This window comes from Protopterus annectens, chromosome 7.part0, assembly GCF_019279795.1.
Source record: "Protopterus annectens isolate FY-2018-M chromosome 7.part0, PAN1.0, whole genome shotgun sequence".
NCBI lineage: Eukaryota > Metazoa > Chordata > Ceratodontiformes > Protopteridae > Protopterus > Protopterus annectens.
The window spans coordinates 1,982,393,248-1,982,416,492 of NC_056739.1; the positions used below are offsets into that span (position 1 = coordinate 1,982,393,248).

At 38.4% G+C, this 23,245-nt stretch overlaps 1 protein-coding gene across 1 annotated transcript in view; it reads left to right on the forward strand.

The window, feature by feature from the left end:
* The window catches only part of LOC122807285 (cytosolic 10-formyltetrahydrofolate dehydrogenase), a 586,928-nt gene that overhangs the window by 92,976 nt on the left and 470,707 nt on the right, over positions 1–23,245 (forward strand). Inside the window, exon 6 of the mRNA XM_044078406.1 lies at positions 11,452–11,541. Within this exon, the coding sequence (XP_043934341.1) occupies positions 11,452–11,541 (90 nt within the window). The remainder of the gene's footprint in view (positions 1–11,451; positions 11,542–23,245) is intronic.

Below are 23,245 nucleotides of genomic sequence, written 5' to 3' on the forward strand. Positions count from 1 at the left end.
GTTTAATGTCCATACCTCTCGATGTAAGAGAAAGACGGGTTTACTACATGTGCTTAAGATATCTTTGCTAGAGACACATGTCCTCACTGCCACTTACTCATTTTGCAAGTGCCTTAACTACCAGTAACTCTAACTATCCCTGATCCTAACCATAAAAACTCCCACCCAGTGCATAATCCTAAAGTCCCCATCCCTTGTTAAATCTAAAATCCCCTTACCCTCACTAATCCTAAAGTCTTGATCACTTCCTAAACCTAAAGTTCCCCTCTGCTCCCCCATTCTGAATCTTTCCCTAAACATAAGATCCTCTTCCCCTTCCAGTCCACAGTCACTGCCTAAACCCCAAATCCCCCTTCCTAACCCTAACATCCCTGTCACTTCCTAAACCTAAACTACAGATCAGTGAATAAACCTAACCACACCATTCATGATTGTTCCGTAAGCCTAGAATTCCTGTCCCCCTTCTTAACCCTGAAGTCCTTATTACTCCCTGAACCTAAACTCTCTGTCAACCTCTCTAACCCTAAAGTCTGCACTACACTCCCAGTCCCCCTCCCTAAACCTAACAGCACTCCCCTCTCCCATTCCTCACGTACCTGTTCTGTGTCTAACACTTGCTTCCATCCGTCTGCTAAGACATGAGCAGATGGTGTGGCAGCTGTGTGGCTGAACTCACTTTCGAGTATGAGGATGAACAGATGGTCAGTCAAGATTACAGCCATTCGAGTCCCTCACTGTGAGTTACTAGAATTTGGGCAGCTGGGGCACAAGTGGCTGTAGGGATCCTGAAAAAGTGTATATGTATTACTTTCTATTGTGTATTTAATTTGCCTTTATGCTGAGGTCATGGCTGAAAAGGGTCAGCTGACTAGCCCATTTAACTGGTTATTAAGCTATAAATAAATGAATAAAACTTTCATAAACAAGGATGTTTGTGTCTTCATTGTTATTTGTGCATTCACAATTGTTTGTCTATTATACACATAACTTGATACATACACCTAACTTTCATAAACAAGGATGTCCATGTGTTCATTGTTATTTCTGCTTTTACAATTGTGCATTTGTTCATGTTCATATCTCTACCATGCGTATGGGTGCCCTTGTCATGCCTGAAAAGCAGTAAGTGTGAAACTGCAAAGGGTGCATACTAACCTTTGAGAGAAGGGAAGTCACAGGACAAATTAGTCAGTTCCAGGGAAATCAGTGGGAAGTTTCAAAATGATCCTCAGTAAAGTATGATATAAAAGCCAAAGACAGATTTTTTAGTAGTCTTCGAGGCAGTCAAGTGTTTCCCAACAAAAGTGAATTATCCTCTTAGTGTTGAAATATTTCATATTTTAAAACAAATGGGGCTATAAAGCTTAAAAATAAAATGGCAGCCTTTCATTTTAGAAAATGATGCCACTTATCTGACAGTATGACAAATGTTCAGCTTTATTTGGGACAAATGTTCAGCTCTATTTTGTTGTAAAGTACAGCTTTCTACATTTCTCAACTCCTTATGATTCTTTCAGACCAAGCAGTTTGTAGGCTACATTTTGACACCAGTGGAACTTTACGACATCCACAGTGTTGTCTCATTATAGGCATTACTTTTATAAAATAAACTATAACTTGTTAATTTTTCCTGCTGAAACTTTTAATCAGGAGTGATGTTTTTTAAATGCAGAACATTTGAAACTAGCTCAGTGTTTCTTATACTTTACATATTTGTAAAGTTTAGGATGTGAAGACAGACTGTGACAGCTATCAATGTTGTCATTTTGGCACGGATAAAGTAAGTTTGTTTTTGTTTTGCTGTAGGATTAATCTTTTTTAAACTTTCCTGTGACTAAATGAGGGTTGAAAAATGATATGACTTCTTCCTGTTTGTTCCTTGCTGTTACTTGCATTTACATGCAAGCATACCAAAGTATATTTAACTACTTATTGTGATTAACTAGTCTTATTACTGTATTGTACTAAGTACAATAAATACACAGACAACTGCTTCAGTTAATACGCTTTCAATTACATTTTCCTTTTGGACCTACAAGCATGCAACACAGGTGCTGTCAGCTCTCTATGGCAAATTTCCAAAGCTTGTTTACTGTTACACTCATATTTATACCAAAAAGTCTGATATTTATTCTCAGTCTGATTCCTTTGTTCCCTTGTCCTTGGTTCTTTGTAGTTTGATGATCATAGAAACTCAGTCTTGCATTATCTGAAATGTGGTGTTCCAGCACTATCTGAAACTTGATGTTACATCTCTTTACTTTGTTGATGTCCTTCCAGCTGCCATCTGCACAGTTATTTTTACAGACTTTGTTTCTCAATAACATACTCCTTTACATGGATCCCAAAAATCTAAGCTATGCCAGCACACTTACTACTTCTTATTTTTCAGCATTTTACACTATTTCTAAATTAACCCTTTATATTTCATATAATTCTTGCAGCTTTTTATTTAAGTTAATAATCATGCTAGTGAAAAGACGGTGAACTATTATTCTTTCAGGTCCCCTTATTTTTTTTTTGGAGCAACAGACTAAACTTCAGTTAAAGAAAAGACTGCATTTGTTTCATTAGCATCGCTATTTACAGCATTTACCACTTTGCTCATATTTACAATCTTAACTTGTTGAGTTATTGCAACTCTCTGTAACCTGCAGCATATAAAACAATTCCAAGCTGTCATTATTATTATTATCCCTAAAACTATCAACACAGGATGTATTAACCAATTTAGCAATTTGGTCCCAGATGATGACCATCCTCTGAATATGTCCCATCAATTATGGGCAGTGTCAGCTCCTGTTTTTGTTTTTTACTATTAGCACGGGGTTATTTGAAACCACACATGCAAACTGTGGTGCCACATTAACAAACATTTTGAAATTTGAAGGCATATTGTCCATTTACCCAACATTTTGTTCAGTTTACAAATTTAGATACATTAGCACTAAATTTTAATCTGTCTATCAAAGATACTTGTAATGACTTACTTCCCTTGTGGTTGTAAATGTACAATCTGAGATATCTTGTTCTACTAGTTTTTATACAAAGCGCTTTTAAATCTGCATTTTGTCTGCTTAAAACTTGGAAATGTAATGTTGAAGTGCAATATTGTTTTTTGGTATTGTCCTATCATGGTACAAGTGGATGGTATTTTTACCATTTGATCTGTATGAAGTACTGGCCTGTTACTTAAAATGGTAAGTATTTTAACCCAAGATTATTTTCCGTGTATTACTGTTCATAGGTTCATATGTTGGTACTAGGCTATCAGCCTTAGGGCTTATACAAGCCTAGCCATAACAATTCCCTGGCTATTTCTTCCCACATTATTTACTTCCCTGGACCACTGTCTAGCAGGGCGAATTATGTGATCCCCAGGGTGAATTTCCTTTCTCCCATCCAATCATCAAGGTTAATTTTGAAGAGGGCCAAAGAGGCGCTCTGCTTGACATGTATGGGCAGCCTATTCCAGAGTCTGGGGAGTCTCTGGGTCAGGAATCTATCCCTCCAGCATGTTTTGTTTATTGTGATGACAAGATTTAGATCCCTGGAGCGTGTGGCTCTGAGGGATTGGGATTTCTTTAAGTGTAGCATGTCCAACAGCTCTAAGTTTGACATGGCCTTGTATGTTAAGCAGAGATCGCCTCAGAGTAGACGATATGCGACAGAGTATAGCTGGAGTGTTTTAAGGCAGTCAGCATAGGGCATCTGCTTTAGGCCCGTGATTCTTTTAGTGAGGTATTTCTGTGGCCTTTCCAGTTGTTGCAGATGTCTTGAGAGGTACATACCGAATGGGGTGTTGTATTCTATAATGGGTCTAATGAGGGATGAGTACAGTGAGACAATGACCTCCGTTTTTCTGGATGAAAAGCCCTTAGTGATGAGGTGTGCCACATAGAAGGATTTCCTGACTGTTGTGGCAATGTGGTTATTGAAGGTGAGACCACTGTCCACCTGTGCCCCTAAGTCTCTTATCACACTTTTGGTGTTTAGTGTACTGACACCTATGTGATAATTCACGGGTACATGTTTTTTTTCCCAAAAGGGATAACTATACATTTCTTGGCATTGAGCTTGAGCCCATGTCTCTGGCAACAAGCATCTGTTTCTGTAAGGCCCTTTTGTAGAGTATCCACATCATTTGGGGATTCAATAATAGCTCACAGTTTGCAGTCATCTGCGAACTTTGTTAGCCAGAGTCCCTTAGTGTTGGCCTGTACTTCAGAGAAGTAGATGCCAAACAAGAGAGGTCCCAGGACTGAACCCTGAGGTACTCCACTTGTCACTTGTCTAGAGCTGGGTTTGGGTTCAGCTACTTTTACAGTGTGGGTTCTGTCAGTAAGCCAGTTGGCAACCCATTGAGTGATGTAGGGATTAATGCCCAGCTTAGTAAGTTTATCTATGATTCCAGAGTGGGGGATGGTGTCAAAGGCCTTGGCAAGGTCCAGATAGGCTGTGTGGACTGCCTTACCCGCATCCACGGCTCTGTAGACTGATTCGAAGAAGTCAATAAGGTTCAGGAGACAAGATAGGCCCTTCACGAACCCAAACTGGGTGGGTTCCAGTGTTTTAAGGTTGCCAATGTCTTTCTTTATAAGTTCCATGATAATACGTTCCATGGCCTTGCAGATCAGGCTTGTCAGACTGATGGGGCGGTAGTTCCCGGTATCCAAGGTGGATCCCCCTTTGTGGAGTGGGATAACTGTAGCTGTGCGCCACTCAGTGGGCACAAAGCCTGAGATGAGGGTATGATTAAACATGACACTTAGGTGAGGTGCCAGTTCATTTTGTAGTTCATGTAGTACACAGCCTGGGATGTCATCTGGTGCCATGGATGCTGTATTCTTAGCTTTGGAGAGTGCGTTTATTACCTGTGTGGCCATTATTACCGGAGTTTGGCAGTCTTCCATTATTGAGATGGGCCATTTAGGGGGTGGGGGGGGGTGAAGTTGGCACGGAATCGATCTGCCAGGATATTGGCAATATCCTTGGGATCAGTATATTTAATGCCATTCTGTTGTAGCTTACAGCAGATCTGAGCATTGCCATTTAGATTCTTGACATAGTTATAGAATGCCTTGTGGTTGTCTTTGGAATCTTTGGCAATTTTATTTTCGTAACTAGCTTTGGAGGATTTTATGAGGGATCTCAGCTTCTTACTGAGGCTGGTAAGGGAGTTTTTTGCATCCTGGGATTTTCCTCTTTTCTGCAACAGTTTCTTCCTTTTGTTGTAAAGTTTGTTTATGGCAGGGGACCACCAGATTGGCTTCCATTTTTTGGAGGAGAGCATCTTGGTTCTATTTGAGATGACACGATTCATGCACGAGTGGATGTGCTCGTACAGTGCCTTAGTGTAGGACTCAGGAGTCGAACTTTCCATTCCTGTCTGCTTGGGTGTCATGAAGTTTGTAACTTCTGACTTGAGTAGCATGAAGTTGGCCTTGGAGAAGTTTTTTATGGAGGTTTCCTTACTGGGGGATGGGATGTGGATGTTAAGGGTGATTAGCTTATGGTCTGACCTGACCAACGAGGGGGTGATCATAGATGTGGAGCATCGATTTCCCATGTTGGTAATGACCAGGTCTAGGATATTGGAGCCCCTGGTGGGACTATGGATTAGTTGATCCAGGGCATTGGAATTTATGAATTCCAAGAATCATAGGGAAAAGGTATTGGTGCATGAGTAGTTTTCCCAGTTAATGGCAGGGTAGTTGAAATCACCCAGTATTAGGTTGTTTGGTTGTATATTAATATTTTCCAGTATGTTTAGAAAGGTGTAGTGTGAATCTTGGGGCATGGCGGGGGATCTGTAGCAAGCTACAGTTTGGATTGCAGTCTTGCCTAGTGTTAGTTGCACCTGGAGAATTTCAGACGCATTGTGTTGGGCAGCTAACCTGGTGGTGTGAATATCCTTGGTGAATATGGACACTCCTTCACCTTTAGTGTTTCAATCCTGGTTTGGTAGCCGAAACGTGTGGTAAGAGTTGTAGCCTGGTATTGCAGGGGTGCTCTCTGGAGCCTTGAACCAGGTCTCAGTTACTGCACAGATATCGAAGTTCTCCATTTTTAGGAGTGCCTCAAGAGAGTGCATTTTGAGGTTTAGACTTCTAGCATTGAGTAGCATTACCTTTGGATTTTGCATGCTTGTACCTGTTACGGTGGTGGTTTTGTCCTTTGAACTTTGCCTAAAAATGACACTATAGGGGTGGCAAGAGCCTTAGTCAGTAATCTGAATCCCAGGGGCGACAGGTGCAGACCATGTCTGGCAAAGCATCGTGGTCTGTCGATCATGTCTTCCCAGGCAGACAGATACTGGATCCTCTTTGAATGACACCAGAAGCTTGGCCAATTGCTGAAGTCAATCATTTTGTCCTTATATTGTGGTATCATCCTGGGCGAAGGCAGGATGCTACTCAGGGCTAGGGTCCTACCTGCCTGGGTCACATGATCTGATAGCTCTTCCATGTCTCTTTTCATGTAGTCCAGGGAGGTACGTCTCAAGTCATTCACTCCAACATGGACAATGACAGAGTATTGGTAGAAATCATACAGAGTATTGGTAGAAATCATACCCTTTTCCCCCTGTTGAGTTTATTCTTATTTTTGTGTTATTGTCTACACACTGTGACATTTTTGCATGATGTCTTTCCTTGTCAGAACTGTTACATTTTTGAGGGAATGTACAGCATCTAATAGAGATAGAGCTGTTTACTGAAATGTTTATGTCAGTCTTTGATTTTTTCTTTACTTTTATGTATGCCTGACCTTGTTCAGCTAACCATGCTGTTATATTTGTGTTAAATGTTATCCTCTCCAACTTACATGCTGTATGCTTTTTACAACTGAACATTGTCTTGTGTTCTGTTTTGTGTAGCATTTTCCAAACTAAGTGTTATTCGTGAAATATTGTAATCCCCTCTGTTTTGATGTTCAGAATGATGCAAATGAAATGCAGATATCTGTGTTGAATGCTGCGTGCCTTGTCTCGCAGCTGCATTTTTATCTATAGTCCTTGAAGCAAGTTTCAGACACTGAACATTCAGCTTGTCTCAAGCTGTACCAGAATATATGTATGCTACCAAACAGAAATACATGTACTTAACTAACTATATTATTTCTACATATATTATAGCAACAGATGTGTATATGCATCTAACTAGCAAATAGATGCGCACATGCATTTATACATTTTTAAACATATCTATTACTGTATACATTCCCTCTGTTTCATTTTAAATCCAAAACTGTCTATATTAGTATGTACTTTTTAATCGTTATATTGTTATTAACTAGAAACACATTGGGAAACAAAACCTTTATTTTTTTTTTTAATACGGCAAGTTAACACAGTTTTATATTGTCAACACAATGATGACAGCCATTACTATTAGAAATGGATTAATCTGAATATGACCCTATACAGTGATGTCCTATATTGCAAAGGCATTGCAGTCTTGTTTTTTGAAAAAAAAAACACGTCACAAATGTCAAGCTTTGACTTGTTACTCTATTTACATAAACCATTTACTATATACTATACAGAATACACTTGCTTGTACAGATTGTTTTTCCATTTGTATATACATGGCTGTAATGTACACTCAGTCCAGTTTACAAACTTAGCATTAAACTGAAGTCTGCTAATTACATTACTTGAAACATTAAAATGTATTTTTGGTATTAACACTTTGTACTTTTATTTTAGTATCATTTGCAGTACTGTTTACACATTTAGTGTAAAATTGAAAGCATGCCTTTCCCTCTGTAGTATACATCATTTCATTGCAGTATTGTTTATTTGCTTTATGCTGTGAGAATTGAATGTATGCTTGCCGATTTGGCTGTTACCTAGACTATGACACTTTGGTCTTACACATTTGCTTATTTTTTTGACCATTTTTAAAAACAGAAAATATTTTTATAAAGCTTTTGCTGTTGTCTATACTGTCAAAGTTGTAGTAGGAATTGCTTTTACCCATTTTGAAAAGACGTTTACTGTTACTAGTAGCTATTTGTACCCTCCCTTTTTGTAAAGGGACATGCATAATTTATTTTAACTGCCTACCATAGCCCATGTACTGACTGTACTCGGTGTAGTATTTATTTGCAAACAGATTATTAATGACATGTATGTACAATTGTGACATCTTATTACAATTACTAAACAGGATTTTTGTAGACTTTTGTTGTTTTTGTTTAATGCTGCATGTGAATACTTAACAGTAATATTTTAGAAAAATGTAAGCCGTTTGGCCTGGTGATCAGTCTTGTTTCCTTGACCTTATAACTTTCAGTACCAGTAACATTTTATCTTATACAAAATTCCTTGTAACTACCCATTCCAGCCTGGAAAATTTGAGCTCACATTACTTTTTTTCTTTCTGCACATTCCAGACGCTTAACCCATAACTCCTTTAGCACTTACTCGTACCTTCAGTCTTTCGTTAATATACTTGCAACTTGATATTAGAATGCAGTTGTAATAAACATTAACTTGCTTAACTATGCATGATATTGTTTTTGAATACTGCTTTTGCTGGAGTCTTTGCTATTTTTTTATGCTATCATACAATTACAAAATATTGTAAGAAACAAAAAGATATTGGCTTAACTAACACATGCTTAAAACAGATATATTTACATCTTTTACATTTGCTGTTGTCTGCCTTTTGCTGCACTTTAGGTGAAAATAAAATACATGCATGTCCGTTTTGTGATGTCATGTGTTTACTGCTTTTAACTACTCTTATTTGATTTCTGTGCCCTAGAACTGTTTTGTTATATGAAATGGTTTGAAATCACTATTTAAGGGCCTTGCTTTAACTGAATGAAAGTTTGTGCTGTGTACGCTTAACCATGTTCTAAACGTAGAATACTACGTTGTAAATAATTTTCTATCAGCGTAGTTAACTGCTGTTGCTTTAACTCTTTACTAACCAGATTATATTTGTCAGTATTCTGTTCTGCTGACTTTAAAGCTCTTATTCACTTTTGAAAAGTATTTTTGAACTCACTCTGACTGTGTCTTAGATGTTTATTAAATCTTTTTGTCAGTTCACCATGAACCTCGTCTCTGTTTTTATCTGTTTTGTAATGTGCAGTGGTTTTATGCCACTTTTGTCTACCAAGATGTACAGAAGATTGTGTAAATAACTGACGACTGATATTGTAACTCTGAAATTAACATTTTACGTGTGGTGAGAGGACATAATGCATTTGGTTGTTTACCATGACTGTTATGACATTGCACACAGAAAGCAGTTTCATATATCTTGCACAAGAAACGTTTACTGTCATACAAATGATTTTGCTGTTTAAGATACCGGTCAAATGTACATAAAGCATTGACATCAACTTTACCTAGTAAAGTACTACATCTGCTACAGTTATGTTTATACCAATCTTTAAATTCTGACCATAAATGTGCTGGACTATTATTAGTGTCTACCTGAAAGGTAGTCTTACACTTTACAGTTCTTTTGTTTATGGCATCCATGCTGTAGAATGAGAAACAAAAAGAGAATTACCGGTTTCTGTGTGGAAGGTGGCCAAATCTTCCATCGAGAAAATGTAGAAAGTCCCTTGTTGATTCTCCCAAAAGGTGGTCAGACATAGCTGGCAGATTCAGCTGTGTGAATGTACATGACCTGTGGCACTTGCAGAGATGCACTGTTCTGCTACTGGATACTGTGCATAAGAAGGAGGAGGCAAACGTTTGCACTGGAACGGGACGTACTAACTGAATAAAAAAAAGAAGCTGTAGTTGTCACAATAAGAAACCATTTGGTCCATCAACTGTGGCTCGCCATTGAAAAATTATATGACGTCTTCTGTTGGTTTCTTGCTGTTACTTGCATTTATATGCATGCATATTTATTGTGACCAACTAGTCTTATTACTGTATTGTACTAAGTACAATAAGTACAATAATTACACTAAGACAAATGCTTCAGTTAATATGCTTAGTATTGCATTTTCCTTTTGGATCTAAAAGCATGCAACACAGATGCTGTCAGCTCTCTATGGCAAATTCCCAAAGCTTGTTTACTGTTACACTCATATTTATACCAAAAAGTCTGATATTTTTTCTCAGAGTCTGATGTATAACAGTTCTTTCTTTGTATAACAGTTTTCCTTTGTTCCCTTGTCCTTGGTTCTTTGTAGTTTGATGATCCATGGAAACTCAGTCTTGCATTATCTGAAACGTGGTGTTCCAGCACTATCTGAAACTTGATGTTACATCTCTTTACTTTGTTGATGTCCTTCCAGCTGCCATCTGCGTAGTTATTTTTACAGACTTTGTTTCTCAATAACATACTCCTTTATCTGGATGCTAATATCTAAGCTATGCCAGCACACTTACTACTTTTTTTTCAGCATTTTATACTATTTCTAAGTTAACCCTTTATATTTCATATCATTCTTGCAGCTTTTTATTTAAGCTAATAATCATGCTAGTTAAAAGACGGTGAACTATTATTCTTTCAAGGGTCTGCATGTAGTACATGTAATAAGGCACAATTGGTTGCATATTAATTCCAAACACTGCATTCCTTACTGCATGCCAGGGCACACAATCAACAGAGAAATCTTCCTCAAAGAAATGCTCTGCTTTAAGGAGACAGTTATAGCAGGGCATGGTTAACATCATCTTACTATACTGCTCAGTGACAGGTTGGAATTTTGGGCAAAACCCTGGAACTGTGTATATAATTCTTGAATAGCACATCTAAGTAGGTTCTGAAAGTCAGTAATGAGACTGCATATGTATTTGTCTGTAATGTCATTTAATACAGTCAGATGACTTCTTTGTCAGTGAAATTAGTACATTTCTTTCCCTTGTTATTTCATAAAATTCCTTTATCATGTTGCTGGCCTGAATGTGTATTGAATGAACTCTTGCTTGCAGTGTTGATAAATCAGGATCGATTAAGCAGCTTTTGTATCATAGAGCTGGTGACAGAGGAGGAGAGGATGTAACAGATATAATGGCCGGTTTACCTGTCTTGAGGTTGGCCATAAGAATAGTGAATTGTCTTGCACTCCCCTCCCCAAGTTGGGAACAGGAATGTGTGCAGCAGACAAGGACTGGAAAGGTACAGATAGGTATGTGCATATGCACTTCAGCAAGTTACATTAATGTCAGTCTATATCAGGTACTTGGGGGAGGGGAGCACAGGGTAAGGCATTATTATTTTTTAAAATCATGCTCTGGAGTGGATTATTCCGTTTATAAAATGTTTCAAGCAGGCTTTTGAATATGTTTATAGAGATTCTTTGCCAAGTCATGCAAACATATGTGTTATTGTCGTTGTACAATTATTTTGTTGCATTTTATACACAGAGAAATGGGTGCCACCTAACATTTTGTTTTACTTCTGTGCAACCACTAATCTAGTTTACTTGCACTGTAGTCATTTAATGTCATGCGATCCTATTACTCGGCAGGTAAATTGGGACCAGACTGCAGAAGCCATTCACAACTGGATCCGAGGGAATGACAAAGTACCAGGTGCTTGGACAGAGCTCAATGGAGGTGTAAGTAGATACAGTTCTTTGCTTTATCATGAACACCATATACTGTCAGCTCCTGTATGTCTGTTAGGGAGTAGAGTTATAGTGTACCTTTATTTAGTTCAGGTACTGCTAAGGTGGAGGATGAAACCATGATATAATATTGTATTGTGTTTTGGGTATTTTGTTGAAAATTTGGAATTGAATTGCCTGATGTTCAAAAGTCATGAATTCATATTTGTCAATTTTGCAATTGTGAGATGTGTAAATACTTGCTAAATTTGGAGTTTAACATGTCATACATTACAGTTTGGAGTCTTACTTAACTAGTAATAAATGCAACCAGTGTTCACTTGATTTCATTAATGCCAACTCCTTTCATCGGGTTGTTCATGTTCCTGCGAGCAAGAGAAATATACTTGACCTTATCCTTGTGAATGCTGCTTTTGCCTGCACAACTTCTAATTTTATCCCCTCCTTGATCACATCTGGCAACCAGACTGTCACTCTTTGCCTCAGTATTAGTACCAAATTGCCAACAAATTCAACTGAGTTCAGGGGCTACTCAAAAGCCAGTGTTATATCCCTGTCCAAGGGCTTTAAGAATTTGAGAAGTGCTTTGTTACCTACTGACCATTTCTCTAAATCCACCATGTGCAGCCATGATTTTTACAGCTGTCTTGTCCAATGTATTTAGTTAGTGCCATCTAAGCATTTATGAAATCAGTGGCTAAATCCTTATAGTGAAACTCTTACATAAACCTTGTAATAGTAGGAAAAAATTGTATGGTTTGTGTAAAATGTTTCCACTATCAGTAAGAGGGAAGAATGTACGCAGGTCTACATGGATCTTAAACACATCGTTAAGAAGAGTAAGGCTGAATATGAAAGGAAGGTAGTTAAGTCTTTGTTGGGTCGTCACAAGGCTTTATTAGTAATAATAGTAATAATAGTAATATTAGAAGTAATGTCCAGTACTGAACCAAGCTCAAATTGAGCAGTATAACAATGCAGTCGCATTTAGGTAACTCTCTTTCAGACTGATTATCACATAAATTAAGTGCCATTTAAGGTTAGTACTGTTGTTGGACATTTAGGCATTTTCTTCGACAATGAATTGTCCTTTGAGCATTAGGTATCAGTCACAGTAAGAAAATCTTTTCCGTCCTCAAGATCCAGAGAGGTCATTGTCATGATGTATTTCTCACTTATTAGATTTATCATTGAATAGACAAAGCAAAACTCAGAAAGTCCAATACTTCAAAAACCAAGGAAAAACCAGCTCGAAACAACTTCCAAATAGCCACACTCGGACAATAGGTCTAGCGCTTTCATTCACTTTTAATCACGTGAACTTCATCAGAAAAACACTTACAAACCTACCCCTTCCTTTTATACTAAATTAACTTACAGGAAGTGATCTAAAACATCAATTAAATAATTAATTAATCAATTTAAAGTCAATCCTTAATACACAGTATATAATTATGAATGTCCTTATATATAAATGTGCGTTAAAAATTCATCTATACATTAAAAAACATTTCAAATTAATGACTTCATTTAAGCCAGGTGCTGTATCTGCCCCGAATAGGAGCTGCCAGAATGCTTCTCTACATTCCAGTATGTTGTTTAAATCCCCAGCAAATAAAGCCTTGTCAACACTATCTAAAACAAAAAATTCAAACTTTTTAAATAATGAACAAAAAAGTGCATGCCTAGATAGTGAATTAGTCTTGTCTTTTTTCTTTATAGCTAGAGTGTGTTCATATATTCTACGTTTCAGACTTCTCTTTGTTTTCCCTATGTAATAATTTTTGCATGTGGTACAGGTAGCTATATAAACAACATACTCGATGTTGCAATTGTAATAATTTTTTGCCCAAAATGTTTGTCTCAAATGTTCCACAATAACGAAGGAAGAATTGCTAATGAACCTACATTGTTTGCAATTCGTGCAACTAAAAGTTCCCTTTTTGTTGGAACATATACGGATGTTGTTACTTTTTTTCTCTTTACCTGATTCCAACATAGACAATGTTAATAATTCTCTTGAACGTAAATCTAGGTGTAACCCCTAAAATAGAAGCCAATTCCTTGTTTCCAAGAATTATTCTCCAATTATTTTCAATAATATATTTAATGTTCCACATTTCTCTGGCTATTGGCAAGGGAAATGCAATATTAAATTCTTGTGTTTCCGTTGTGGAACTATTCCTGTGAATGTTTGGCGGACCCACCACTAAGTCCTTAAAATGTAAAATGGGTTTAGCAACCCCACTTCTCAAAGTTCTTACATCATCTTCTATTCCTTTTAACCATTCCAAATCATACCCTCTGTTAAGAAACAAAGATCTCAGGAATATTAATTCCTTAGAAAAAACTTCTTTATCTGAAGTCAGTCTACTCAGTCTTATAACCTGACCTTTAATGACTCCCTTCTTCATATGAATGGGATGCAAACTATCCCTATGTAAATACTGATTAGCAAAACAAGGTTTTCTATATATTTTGCTTTTGAATTCTCTTGTTACATTATCTATACTTAGATTCAGATCCAAAAAATTTATATTTTTTCCAAATCCACCAATTTTAAAGGATAAAAATACTATAGTGTTATTCAAATATGTAACTAATTCATCAAATTCAAGGTAGTCCCCAGTCCACAGAAAAAACAAGTCATCAGTGTATCTGTAATATATATCCACCTTACTAAAGCTAGAGTGTGACTCTAAAAAATTTTTTAATGTATAGATGAATTTTTAAGCGCATTTATATATAAGGACATTCATAATTATATACTGTGTATTAAAGATTGACTTTAAATTGATTAATTAATTATTTAATTTATGTTTTAGATCACTTCCTGTAAGTTAATTTAGTATAAAAGGAAGGAGTAGGTTTGTAAGTGTTTTTCTGATGAAGTTCATGTGATTAAAAGTGAATGAAAGCGCTAGACCTATTGTCCGAGTGTGGCTATTTGGAAGTTGTTTCGAACGTATCATTGAATGTAACTCTGTAACTGGTATAGATCTTACCAACTGGTGTATTAGTCACAGTCTCAAACTGAATGCAAAGATATGCATCATCATTCCCTTTGGAACAAACAGGGTTCCTTCACACTATGAAATCAACAACAGTATCCTAAGTACCCACAAAGTGGTAAGGGACCTGGGATCACAAGTTGACTGCGACCTTAACTTCGACCACCATGTGTAGTAAGGAAAGCTTTCTACATAACACACTTGATTAGTAAAGGCACTGCCTTGAGAGCAAAAGAAGTTATAACCCCCCTATACTTGGCACTTATCTGGCCCATAACTGAGTATAATGCCCCATTTGGTATGTACTGTACTAAGCACCTGCAGCAATTAGAGAGACCTCAGAGTTTCTAACAAAGAAGATCAAGGGGCTCCAGCATATGCCTTACACAGATTGACAGAAGTCCCTATCACTATACTCTGTATCGTATATACTTAGGTCAGACTCATGCCTGGCTTACAGAGCAATCCAAGACCCAAACCTAATGAACTTGCTGCATATCCATAAATCAAATGGGACTAGGGTTACTCGTTCCAGGGACCCAAACATGGCCTGCAACTTAAATAGGTTGTGCTGGAGGGATGGATTTATCTCTCAGCCACTGCCATGTCTTTGGAACAGGCTACCAATTCATGTGAAACAAAACACCTCTATGACACTATTCAAGAGGAACCTGAACAACTGGATGGAGTACTGTAAATTCTTACTGTGGATAGAGCCCACAACCTTCCTGGACATGGGCAGTCATCACTAAATGCAATCTTGGGTATTGACTAGCATTTCTATGGTATTACATTGGGATAAAATGGCTAGGCCTAAAATGACTTCCTGGTTGATAGCTTAGTAATTTCTTATAAATCTGTGATCCTATGATAATGACTTTCTGTTCAGTTTGTTATTTCCTGATTTTGTTTTATTCTGAGATTGACTTGGGTTTTCTATAATGACTGTGTTTCTTACATTTTTAACATATTCTAAACAGCCATTAATAAATTCCTGCATTGATATAAATGCCTTCACGTAATGACAGGGACCGTTAATGTCACCACCTTTATTTTTTTTCCTTTTTACTGTATTAATTCTAGTAACTTTTATGCAGTTAAAACATTTTTTTTCCATTTGTGTTTTTCAAGTATACAATTCAGTGTCCACATTTATTTATATATTGACAAGTCATCAAAAACATAAGAGTTTACTGAATCCATAATGTATATGTAAAAATAATTTTACACTAGCTTTGAATAGTTTGTGTCACCTGCATTGTATTTAGGAAACTACTCCTCAAGCCAGTAGTAAGACTTATTTCATGAAATACTAACTTTTAACTTTAACTTTTGTTATAAAACCCCTGTCCCTACAAAAAGCAGACCGTCCTACAATGTGTACCGAATACTTATGAAAAGGTATATTTACACTAATCTTAATGCAGAAAAATGCTATCTAAATTTATGTTAAAATATCCCTAAAGGCTGCTGCTCATGGTTTGGTCTTGAATTAATACAGCAGAGAAATAAAACTATGCTTTAAATGAATATAAAATTGTTCTTGTGATTATGCAATTTAATTCAAACCTAGGTGGAACGTTAAATAAATATGTGACTTAAATTACTTGCTTACCCAAAGCTTTTCAAAGTTGCAGTGAGATAGGCCTTCTGCCATTGCTCTCCTGTGATATTGGAAAACGATAAGTGCTTATTTTCAACTGTTTTCTGCACTTCTGTTTTACTGCAGATCTGTTTAATCTGTGCAACTGTTTTTTAGACCCCACCCACTGCTGACAGGCTGCTGTTGTGGTCTTAAGCCTTGGTGACTTTATGTTGCCTGCCTCCAGTATAAAGTTGATACTGGACACTCCCCCCAGTCACATTACATCAGCTCATTCTACCGTTTATAGTGAGAATGTTGTAAAGGCGCACTCCTTTAGCTTCTCAATCTTGAATTATCTTGTTATGTTCTGTCACATCACTTTCTACTAAAAAAAAAGAAGAAAACTGTACCTCTTCCTACTTCATTTTGCTGCTTATGTTTAGTATCTCAACTGCATTTAGTTTGCCTTATTTATTACTGCTTGTTGCTAGCCTCATTACATTTTTTTTTAATTTATTTATTTAACATTTGTTAACTGGGAAAGTCCAACTTGGAACAAGCCAATTTTCAGCAGAGGCCCAGGGAGAAACGTTCCAGACGCATGTCTTTGTAATGTGGGAGGAAACCGGAGCACCCAAAGGAAACCCACACAAATGCAGGGTGGACATGCAGACTCCACACAGAAGGAACCCCAGCTGAGAATCAGACCCGAGAACCTCTTACTGTGAGGCGACAATGCTCCCGCTGTACAACTGCGCCATTTCCACTGAATGATTGCTCTATTTGTGCTGTCTGTTACTGTTGTGATTGTGAGCTACTGTTTTAAAGCAATGCTATCTAATGCAGTTCATTACTGTTTGTCTGCATTGTACTGCATTTCATTGCTGTTTTTTTAACTGTATTTTTTCATACTGCGAGTTGTGTTCTTTTGACTATAAGTGATTAATCTGTGCTTCATTGTGATTTTTTTACTGTTACTGTGTTCTTAACCTTAAAATTCAGCAGCATAGTCTAAATACTGGTCTGCTGCATCCAGAGCTTCACCTCACGGTTTTTAACCCTTTTTGATGTATTCTAGCTACAAAGTTTCCCTTAATAGCGCTTCTGTTATCATCTAGTAGTACTACTCTTAGACCTTCCTCCCTGTACTCTTTTAGCTCTTTCCATTTATGACAAATATTGATGGACAATTTCCTACATTATCTCTTGCCAGTCTGGTTGATATGGGTGGGCATCCTGAGACAGTGTAGCAACTGCTTCGTGTACACAGTCAACCCTCTACTACTATCATCTAGGAGTACAATTTGTGAGAGATGTAATTACATCAAGCACCTAGTGTCATTGCTCTCTCCCCAACAAACCAGTATATCTAGCACTGACAAGGTTTGCAACATGAACATCACGCCACAAACACCACCCACACTTACACAACACACACCCACATATGCAGAGGTCCTCAACAAAAGCATACCCAAACAAAAGAGACCTCTGAGGCATAAACAAACGTGAACTCCACTGCGCACCACACCACACATAGTCCACACACCACACAGCCAGTAAGGCCTAAACATAAACCCAGCATATTAGTCATAGGAAACTCCATTTTGAGACACACAGATGTGCCCCTCACCAGGCTGGATAAGGAAAAAGTCACGGTTAGTTGTTTGTAGGGTGCCAGAATCCATCATATTACCAATGCACTCTAGTGTCTCAACAGGTACTGTTATGACTCTGTCATAGTCCATGTTGGAGTTAATGAACTGAGATGTACCTCCCTGGACTATATGAACAGAGATATGATCAAGCTCGCTGAATATGGGTCCCAGGCAGGTATGTTCCTAACTTTAAGCAGCAATCTACTGTCACCCAGAATGATGCCTCAGTACAAACAGAAAATGATTCACTTTAAGAATTGGCTTAGTTTCTGGTGTCATTCCAAGGGGATCCAGTACCTGACCGCCTGGGATGACATGATTGACAAACCACGATGCTTTGCCAGAGATGGCCTGCATCTGTCTCCCTTGGGCTTTAGGCTCCTGGCAAAGGCTCTTGCCTCCCCCATAGTGCCTTTTTTAGGCAATGCCATGAAGTCAAAACTACCAACTTGAAAATTTCATCAAAATGTAAATTAAAAGTCATGCTGCTAAACGCTAGGAGTCTAACCATGAAACTGCATTCATTGAATTCTTAACCCTGGAAGAAGCTGCCATTTGTACAATCACAGAAACCTTGTTCAAAGCTGTGGAGAGCACCCAAGCCATATCAGGTTACTCGTACTATTATTCATTCAGACCCCAAACTGTGAGCAGCAAAACAAAAGGAGGTGGAGTTGCAATATATATAAAAGACATACACACTCTAGGCTGGTCAAACAGTATGATGCACAGGAAACACTCCAGGTGCAGTTAACAAATGACAAGACCCCTATTCAAATCATAGCTAGCTATAGGCCTCCAACATTGACTCAAGATGCCCACTCCACCTATCTGGACCTCTTTTTATCAAGATTCAACCCTTTACCGTGATCAAGGGCAACTTTAACTATCCAGCCTTAGATTGGAAGAAATACTCATTCCAAAACACAAATGCCCAGAGATTCCTTGATTTTGTCAATGCAAATGCATTGACCAGTTGGTTGACACCCCCACAAGAGGTGAAAATATCTTGGACTTGTTATTAACCAGCATGAGTAACCACTGTAGCATCCCTACAGTATTATCATCACTGGTAAGATCCGACCACAAAGTAGTCACTTTCGAAGTCACCATCTCCTAACCCCCCCCACCTCCCCATCTAGGGTCAAACAAAAAAACTTTTCCAAAACTGATTACAACTTCCTGAGGGAAGGTATAAACAGTTTCACAACACCCCCCCCCCTCTATAGGAACTGGCACATATGTCTAAACCTACACCAAAGTACTATATGAGGATTTACATAGCTGCATGGAATCAGGAATAACAGACAGGATGAAATCATCCTGCTCAAGGAAGAGTAAACCTGTGTGGTGGACATCTACAATAAAGAAACTCTATAAGAAAAGGAAAAAATTGCTGTCCAGGACCAAGAAGGAGCAGGCGCCTAATTAGAAGCAATCTCTCCTTAGCCTGAACAAGCAAATAAGAGCACTAGTGAAATCCTCCAAAGCAAACTTTGAGTTCAAACTGGCCACATCTACTAAAAACAATCATAAGACCTTCTTCACATATGTCTGCAATCTCAAGGGAAGCACCCAGATCTGCTCAGAACTGCTGGTCAAGGACACCACATTCACAAATGCTGTAGATATAGACAACCTGCTGGCAGACAGGTTCAGTGAAAACTTCACTCCTCTATCCCCTCCCCATCAGTAAAACAGGACATTCCCAGTACTTGCCCCCCTCCCCTTATCTCTAGGGAGCAAGTAATCACTGCCCTCTCTAAGGCAAAAAATACAGCCTCCATGGGAACCAATAACATCCCAGGCTGCATCCTGCGTGAACTCAGGCAGGAACTTGCAGCACCATTAAGCACCCTATTCAACCAAAGCCTGAGTACCGGCTTCATCCCAGCTGAGTGGAAGACATCTACTGTCATCCCTTTGCACAAAGATGGAGCGTCCATTGATCCATGAAATTATACACCCATCATCCTAACAAGCCTGATCTGCAAGGCCATGGAGCGTATTATCATGGACCTCATTAACAAGGACATTGGCAACCTCCAGACTCTTGATCCCACACAGTTTGGTTTTGTCAAGGGGCGGTCATGCCTGTTAAATTTGGTTGACTTTTTTGAGACAGTCACCAAGGCCATAGACGAGGGGAAGATGGTACACATCCCTTACTTGACCTGGCCAAAGCCTTCGATACTATTCCCCACTCAGGTATAATAGATAAACTCTCTCAACTAGGCATCAATCCATATGTTACCAGATGGGTAGCAAACTGTCTTACTGATAGAACTCACCTAGTCAAAATAGGGGAAGCCACCTCAAGTAATAGACCCGTAACAAGCGGTTTACCCCAGGGATCAGTCTTGGGGCCTCTGCTGTTTTGGATATACTTCTCGGAAGTGCAGGCCAAATCTAGTGGGTTATGGCTGACCAAGTTTGCAGATGACTGCAAGCTGAGTGCTGTCATCAATTCCCCTAGTGATGTGGACATCCTCCAAGAGGGTCTCACCCAAACAGATGACTGGTGCTAGAAACATGGCCTCAAACTGAATGCCAAAAAATACATCATCATCATCCCTTTTGGGGAGAGTGACATTCCCACAAATGATCACATTGATAATAAGATCCTAAGCACACAATAAGTCGTGAGGGACTTGGGCACCCAGGTTGGTAGCAAACTGACTTTTGACCACCATATTGCTTCCGTTGTACGGAAAGCTTTCTACATGGCCCACCTTGTTAGTAAGGGTATCTCATCCAGGGACAAGGTAGTCATAACATCCCTGTATTCTTCCATCATAAAACCCATTATTGAGTACAGTGCCCCTTTCAGCATGTACCTCACAGAGCACATGCAGCTGCTGGAGAGACCACAGAGGTTCCTCACCCAGAGAATCCAGGGCCTCAAACATCTACCCTACACAGATAGGCTAAAAGCCCTGTCCCTCTACTCAGTCTCCTACGGACTCCTCAGAGGTGACCTCTATCTGGCATACAAAGCAATCTCAGGCCCTCCCCTGATGGGACTGCTGCATATCTGCAAGTCAAGTTCCACTCTAGTAACCCACACACACGACCTCAACCTGGTCGCTGACATCTATAGGACTTGTTGGCGGGACAGATTTGTGTCGCAGAGACTCCTCCTTTTGTAGAATAGACTCCATCTGCATGTAAAACGGAGTACCTCATTTACCCTTTTTAAGTGCAACCTGGATAACTGGATGGGAAACAGAAAATACACCCTCTGGGATTCCACCTGTGTCCCTGCTGGACAGTGGTATAGGATGCTGAAGTGTTGGAACATGGGCTAAATTTTTGGCTAGGCTTGTAAGGGCCTCAGGGCCAATAGCCTAGTAACTTCCTATGATCTTAAGATCCTAAGTGTCCAAACACTTCATTTAAGCATCAGTGTAGTTTACCTAACTGTGACCCTTTTATTTAAACAAATAAGATAACTTACTTATAACAGACAAATGTTCCCTGAAGACCGTTAACTGCTAAAGTCACACAATAACTTTTTTGTCACTCCGTAAACTTGAGCATCCACTCATAGAGCAACGCAAATTTAAATAATCTTGTATCCTTTCCAGTTCCTCACATCTTAAACAAAATAGGGAAGAGCCAAAGAACTCGAACAAAAGGTTAAGCACCACAATAAATGTTCACAAGAATAATTTCAACACAGAGATTGTCAGCGTAGTCTTGCATTTATTTGCAGTCTTCTACATTAAGCCAAAGCAAGCTGACATTCTTCTTGCTATGCAGCATGCATTATCTTACCATGATTTAATATAGCAATAACCAACAACGTCAGTGTGGTATATTAAGATTTACCCATGGTTGGTGTGGATTAAATAAAGCCAACCGTGGGTAAATCTTAATATACCACACCACTGAGTCGGTTATTGCTGTTATACAATGACATTATTTAAGAAAAAATGACTTACTTTTTCTTAAATAACGTCTTTCTATAATGGCGCTGTGGTGTTCTTCCGCTTCTGCTGCATATCCTGTTGCTTTTTTTGATGTACTGCGCATGTGTATGGGATCTGCGTTCCCACTCTTACCCAGTACATTAGTGCTTTGGAAAGGAAAGTCTCCATTACTCCTTTTTTCTTTTCTTTTTTTTTTTTTTAATAAAAAAAATTTTGGACAGTTTAGGGGTAGGAGAGAGACAGAATGAAGAAAATACAAGGAAAATCAGGTATGTGACTTTAGTTTTGAATAACGTACCTGATTTTCATAGTATTTTCTCCGTCCTGTCTCTCATATGTCCGGAGTCCGGATTTCTAATTTTATTTATTTGTTTTTGTTTAAAAAAATTAAAAGTTACAGTATATACCAATGGAAAAAAGGGCAACTGGACCCTTTTTCATTGGTATATGCTCGGATTTACAACAGGCACACTGGTTGGGCTGACCAATAAGTGTGCCACTTTTTGAATGTTAATGGCCATTCATTGTATAATATAGCTATAGTTAATGGTCTTCAATGGACGCTCAGCATTCCAAAACAGGGTTTTAATCTATAGATAAAGCCCAGTAAAAAAAAAAACAAGAGCATCTAATCCTGCAGGAAATCATAGTTCTGAGACTGAAATTCTCTGACAGACACAATTTGTTTTCTCTTCACTAGCCACAAATCTTGCTTTGTTAGCAAGAGGGATAAAAAGAAACTAAATTAAACTAAATAAATGTAAAACAAACAACTATTGCAGTAGTTACATTAATGTTTCTTTTCCTTTCCCCTCTTTCACCAGTGCTGTGAAAAAGCTTTGGTTAGTGCCTAGGAAAATAAATAACTTAATTTAATAATCTAAAGAAAGCAAAAAACTAAGGCAGTGATGACAAGGACTTGCCTTTTCTTTTCTAATGTTTAACCAAGAAAGCTATAGTTAGTGAGCGAGACAAAATAAGTATAAAAAAAAAAAAAACTGACCTAACACAACTAACTGCAGTTGTAGGTGCTATGATGTGATGTGTGTGCATGTGTGTGCATGCGTGCATGCATAGATGTGTGTGAACAATGAATGCCTGGAGGGGGGACTTCCATTGCTTTGCGCGACATCTTGCAGAAATGTTTTTTTGTAACTCATGATCCTGATTTTCTCCTCACTCCCTGGCAATAATGACCTGAAATAAATTCAGTTTGCATTTTTCTTTGTTTAGTCTGAAGAATGTAGTGTGAGTGTGAGTGTGTGTGTGTGTGTGTGTGTGTGTGTGTGTGTGTGTGTGTGTGTGTGTGTGTGCGTGTGTGTGTGCATGCCTGTGTGTATGTGGGTGAGTTTGAATCTCTCTTCATCAGCCTGTGTGTTTGTATGTATGATGTGGTATGTATCTGAATTTCTATGTGTTTGTATGCCACAGGTATCGAGCTCCATAACACCCTCCAGCAGTCTGTTATTTCCCCTGTAACATCCATGATGTTATTGCTTGCATTCCACATGC